The sequence below is a fragment of the Eschrichtius robustus genome, chromosome 9 (assembly GCF_028021215.1).
Source record: "Eschrichtius robustus isolate mEscRob2 chromosome 9, mEscRob2.pri, whole genome shotgun sequence".
Lineage (NCBI taxonomy): Eukaryota > Metazoa > Chordata > Mammalia > Artiodactyla > Eschrichtiidae > Eschrichtius > Eschrichtius robustus.
In genome coordinates, this window is record NC_090832.1 from 64,929,403 (window position 1) to 64,935,305 (window position 5,903).

The 5,903-nt window shown below is 38.3% G+C and overlaps 1 protein-coding gene across 1 annotated transcript; it reads right to left on the reverse strand.

Annotated features, from left to right (window-relative positions):
- Positions 1–2,943: 2,943 nt before the first annotated feature.
- Positions 2,944–3,546, reverse strand: LOC137769300 (signal recognition particle 14 kDa protein-like). The gene has a single exon (XM_068551106.1). The coding sequence runs from the start codon at positions 3,490–3,492 to the stop codon at positions 3,160–3,162; it is 333 nt and encodes a 110-aa protein (XP_068407207.1). The 5' UTR covers positions 3,493–3,546; the 3' UTR covers positions 2,944–3,159.
- Positions 3,547–5,903: the final 2,357 nt, after the last annotated feature.

Here is a 5,903-nt window from a genome sequence, read left to right on the forward strand (position 1 = left end):
GGCTGTGTTGGGTCTTCGTTTCTGTGCGAGGGCTTTCTCCAGTTGCGGCAAGCGGGGGCCACTCTTCATCGCGGTGCGCGGGCCTCTCACTATCGCGGCCTCTCTTGTTGCGGAGCACAGGCTCCAGACGCGCAGGCTCAGTAGTTGTGGCTCACGGGCCCAGTTGCTCCGCGGCATGTGGGATCCTCCCAGACCAGGGCTCTAACCCATGTCCCCTGCATTGGCAGACAGACTCTCAACCACTGCGCCACCAGGGAAGCCCCATTTTTTTAAATTGAGACACATTCTGGTCTTTCCTGAAATTTGCAAACTAGCTCAATATTCCTGGATGGATCAGTTTAGAGAAAGGACCCAGATTTTGCTGCTTCCAGATCTACTTTCTGCTAGTATGCCTCCTCCCATTCTTAAAAGGCAGAGATGGTCATTTTGAGGAGTTTGATTGTCCCTGGTCACTCTCTTCTGTCTTCCTGCTGTTTCTGGGTTCGCCACAATGTGACTTTTCACTCTTCTCCCTCCTGTTGTCTTGCCTCAGTCTGTCTAAATGACTTAAGTCATTTTGTGGTGCATTTATTTCCTTGTAGAGATTTGCAAATGATAGAAATCAGACAAGTTTTTGTTTAACAAATCAAAATATAAAGCCTGGAGATTTTGAGTGGGTTTGTATTCATGCATGAGTGTGGGAGTGTGTGTGCGTGTGTGTGTTTTAACGAATTCAACCACGGTCAAACACATTTTTAGTCACCTCTTAGGACAGTGTCTTTACCATGTTAACCAGATGTTCAGTAAACTATTAGAAAAGCTAAACTACTGAACTTGTGGAACTGCACTGTTTAAACAGGAACTCTGAATTCTGACTTCCGCCCTTTGCTGAGAAAGAACTAAAAGCAAAGTTCCCAAAGGAAGGTCCCCTTGAGAGAAGCTGGGACTCAGCAGTATCAACCGTAGATTTTTAATATTTTAATCTAGAAGACTAGCTATTTTCATCTTTCCTGTCCAGTGCACATTCCCTGTAAAAAGTATGCACGAAGCAGCCTATTACTCACAGGTAAGAAGGGAGCCAGTGTGTGGACAGTCCCCTCAGCAGACTCAGGGAGCGCTCAGCCCAGTTTCTGCCTGGGCCACCCAGGGCAGAAAAGGTCATTTTCCTTAAGAAACAGCTGAACGCTTCAAGCAAGGGCTCGGCTCTGGGCCTATGGAAATCACTCGTTTTCCACTGAAACAGTATTTTTAAAACAGCATTTACTCTTAGCAGTGGTAGCACTCCCTTTGTATTACTTTTTGTTTTCAAACAAGTCATTTTAGAAGGTCACCACTGCTTCCTGAGGAATATGTGTTCATATTTAAAGTCGATTGACTTTTAGTGACTTGCCAAGCTTTGTATGTTCCACTCTGGAGCAGTATTTAGTTGGCTGGGTAAACTCACCGCAGAAGAATCTGACAGTGAATGTATTTCTTTTTTTCTTTTCTTATATTTTCTCTTTCTTCATCTTTAATTCTTAAATCCAGACAGATGAAGGCACATTTTACTAATCTTAAAGATGTCTTCTAAACCATTTGCGGTTAGATGCTTGACTTTTGGATCTCAGGCAGCAGCTTGCTGTAGATCTAATGAAAATCTGTGCATGTGCACAAATTGACTGAACGGAGTGCATCAAATGTTAATTCATAGCTACAGGAGTAATATGCAAATAGAGATTCTAAACTTACTGCACCATCATTTTTAATGAAATAAGTTATTCAGCCCTTACATTTAAAGAAATAATAAAATTATGCCTTGGCTCAGCACACTGGAATAGAGTCACTTTCTCTCAATTCACTGATTGCCAATTCACTTCTCTTTGCCACCAAATGGATTTGAACTTTGTGAACTAAAAGGATTTTTTTCTTTTATCTTAACTTAGGTAAGCTTGACAGGAAAGATGCCTAGTTGTGTATAAATTATGTGCCAATATGTTTTTACTCATATGTAAATATGCACAAAAATGAATACTCATAAGACAGATTGCTAATTTCATACAATATTAATATAAATTCAATAAATATATTACTGCCTCTCAAAGATGACAGCTATAAAACAGATAAACCTCACTTGTACCTGTAATGTTTTGAAAATTGAATATTTACAAAAAATTATAAAATTGTATCTAAGTTAAAAATTATATTTATAGCATTTACCTTAATATTATTATTTTCTATTACTTTCAGATAATTTTTTATTGTAGAAAAAGAAATTTATTTAATTTTTATTGTAATTGAGGGTATTTACTATAGGTGGAAAATATTTATTAGCAATAATTTTACAATTTGGTTCTAACAGAAAATTTTGAAATCAAAGGTACTCTCCATTGGGCAGCTGGACATTCCTATGGAATTCTACCAAAGAGATATTTTTTCCAATAAAGTTTGTAGGCCCTTCATTATTAAACCAGTTCTTCACCTTCATGAAGCAAAGCGTAATGATACAAAAACAAAAAAACTGAAGAATGGTCATGGGCTGAGCTGATGCAGATGTTGAGTCAACTTTCCCAGGTTCTATCCATCCTGTCCATTATCTCCAAGCACATGTTGACATGTATAGATTTGCTTCAGTCTAAGCAACCTAACCATCACAGTATAAAGGTAGAAGAGGTGAGATATCAAGGAAAATATGGTGGGAATACATGAAACATAAAAATAGAAGAGAGGCAAAATGTATACAGTTCAGAGAGGAAGAAATCTTGGACATTTAAGACTTCATCTCATAGCACAAAATGTCAGTAGGCATGGATGAAAGGAGGAAGGTACCTTTACTTTGCCACCTAGTTATACAAGCTGCCCTTAGCATCAGGGGGAGGGAGGACTTTTTTTTTTTTTTTTTTTTTGATAAATACAGGTTTAATGATACAGTGCTCTTCACAGACGGCTACAGAGACTGTAAACTATTATCCAGAAACATACAACCATACAACACAGACCACTTAGCCAGATATAAAATAAACTGGCTTCTTGTAACTACCCTGTAAACACTGCAGCCCTTCTTCCATCCAAAAATGACCCTAATCTTACATGAAGACAGTTATTGTAGGGGAATCAGAAACCCAGCTTTGTGGCCAAAAGTAAAAACCAAAGGAAAAATAGCAATTCAGTGGTTAACTGGTGAACGCGGGAATCTGGTGCCCTTCACTGCGCTGCTTTGCTCTTCTTACTCTTGCTCTTTTTGTCCCTCTTCTTCAGCCCGTCCATGTTATCTCTCAGTAGGTTTGAATAAGCCATCTGAAACTTATTCACTTCTTTGGAGCTCACCACAGTGCTGATCTTCTTTTTCCCGTCAGTAGCTCTTAACAGACACTTGTTGTCTGAGGGCTCAAAGCCCTCCACAGAACCCTTCCTTGGAATGGGTTTAGTTCGACCATCATACTTCTTCAGGGTGATGAACACGCTGCCCGACAACCGGCACTTCTGGAAGAGCCTGGTCAGCTCTGTCAGGAACTGCTCACTCTCCAGCAGCACCATCCTGACCCTGCTGCCTCCGCTCCGTCAGCATAAGCCCCAAGCCGTTGGAGCCGGAAGTTTTCCTTTTTTTTTTTTTTTAATTGAGGTATAGTTGATTTACAATATTGTATTAGTTTCAGGTATACAGCAAAGTGATTCAGATATATAGAGATAGATTACCTATCTATCTATCTGTTCTTTTCCAGATTCTTTCCCCTTATAAGTTATTACAAAGTATTGAGTATAGTTCCCTGTGCTATACATTAAATCCTTGTTGTCTATCTATTTTATATATAATGGTGGGTATCTGTTAATCCCATACTCCTAATTTATCCCTCCCCCACTCTCCACTTTGATAACCATGTTTGTTTTCTATATCTGTGAGTCTGTTTCTGTTTTGTAAATAAATTTTTCTATTATATTATAGATTCCACATATAAGAGATATCATATAATATTTGTCCGATTTACTTCACTTAATATGATAATCTTTAGGTCCATCCATGTTGCTGAAAATGGCATTATTTCATTCTTTTTTATGGCTGAATAACCTTCCACTGTATATATATAATATATATGTATATACCACATCTTATTTATCCATTCATCTGTTGATGGACACTTAGATTGCTTCTACGTCTTGGCTATTGTAAATGGTGCTGCTATGAACATTGGGGTGAATGTATCTTTTGAATTAAGAGTTTTCTCCAGATATATGCCCAGTAGTGGGATTGCAGGATTATATGGTAGCTCTATTTTTAGTTTTTGAAGGAATCTACATACTGTTTTCCATAGTGGGTGCACCAATTTACATTCCCACCAAACTGTAGGAAGGTTCCTTTTTCTCCACACCCTCTCCAGCATTTATTATTCGTAGACTTTTTTTTTTAAACATCTTTATTGGAGTATAATTGCTTTACAATGGTGTGTTAGTTTCTGCTTTATAACAAAGTCAATTGGCTATACATATACATATATCCCCATATCTCCTCCCTCCTGCGTCTCCCTCCCACCCTCCCTATCCCACCCCTCTAGGTGGACACAAAGCACCGAGCTGATCTCCCTGTGCTATATGGCTGCGTCCCACTAGCTATCTATTTTATATTTGGTAGTGTATATATATGTCCATGCCACTCTCTCACTTCATCCCAGCTTATCCTTCCCCCTCCCCATGTCCTCAAGTCCATTTTCTATGTCTGCATCTTTATTCTTGCCCTGCCCCTAGGTTCATCAGAACCTTTTTTTTTTTTTTTTTAGATTCCATATATATGTGTTAGCATACGATATTTTTCTCTTTCTGACTTACTTCACTCTGTATGACAGACTCTAGGTCCATCCACCTCATTACAAATAACTCAATTTTGTTTCTTTTTATGGCTGAGTACTATTCCATTGTATATATGCACCACATCTTCTTTATCCATTCATCTGTCGATGGACACTTAGGTTGCTTCCATGTTCTGGCTATGGTAAATAGAGCTTCAGTGAACATTTTGGTACATGACTCTTTCTGAATTATGGTTTTCTCAGGGTATATGCCCAGTAGTGGGATTGCTGGGTCATATGGTAGTTCTATTTTTAGTTTTTTAAGGAACTGCCATACTGTTCTCCATAGTGGCTGTATCAATTTACATTCCCACCAACAGTGCAAGAGGGTTCCCTTTTCTCCACACCCTCTCCAGCATTTGTTGTTTGTAGATTTTTTGATGATGGTCATTCTGACTGGTGTGAGGTGATATCTCATTGTAGATTTGATTTGCATTTCTCTAATGATTAGTGATGTTGAGTATCCTTTCATGTGTTTGTTGGGTAAACCATATTAACAAATTGAAGGAGAAAAACGATATGATCACCTCAATAGATGCAGGAAAAGCTTTTGACAAAATTCAGCACCCATTTATGATAAAAACCCTCCAGAACATAGGCATAGAGGGAACTTACCTCAACATAATAAAGGCCATATATGACAAACCCACAGCCAACATCGTTCTCAATGGTGAAAAACTGAAACCATTTCCTCTAAGATCAGGAACAAGACAAGGGTGTCCACTCTCACCACTATTATTCAACATAGTTTTTGAAGTTTTATCCACAGCAATCAGAGAAGAAAAAGAAATAAAAGGAATCCAAATCAGAAAAGAAGTAGTGAAGCTGTCACTGTTTGCAGATGACATGATACTATACATAGAGAATCCTAAAGATGCTACCAGAAAATGACTAGAGCTAATCAATGAATTTGGTAAAGTAGTAGGATACAAAATGAATGCACAGAAATCTCTTGCATTCCTATACACTAATGATGAAAAATCTGAAAGAGAATTTAAGCAAACACTCCCATTTACCATTGCAAAAAAAAAATAAAATACCTAGGAATAAACCTACCTAAGGAGACAAAAGACCTGTATGCAGAAAAATATAAGACACTGATGAAAG

Coding starts and splice junctions, on each gene's coding strand:
- LOC137769300 (XM_068551106.1), bottom strand. CDS start 3,492: ATGGTGCTGCTGGAGAGTGAGCAGTTCCTGACAGAGCTGACCAGGCTC.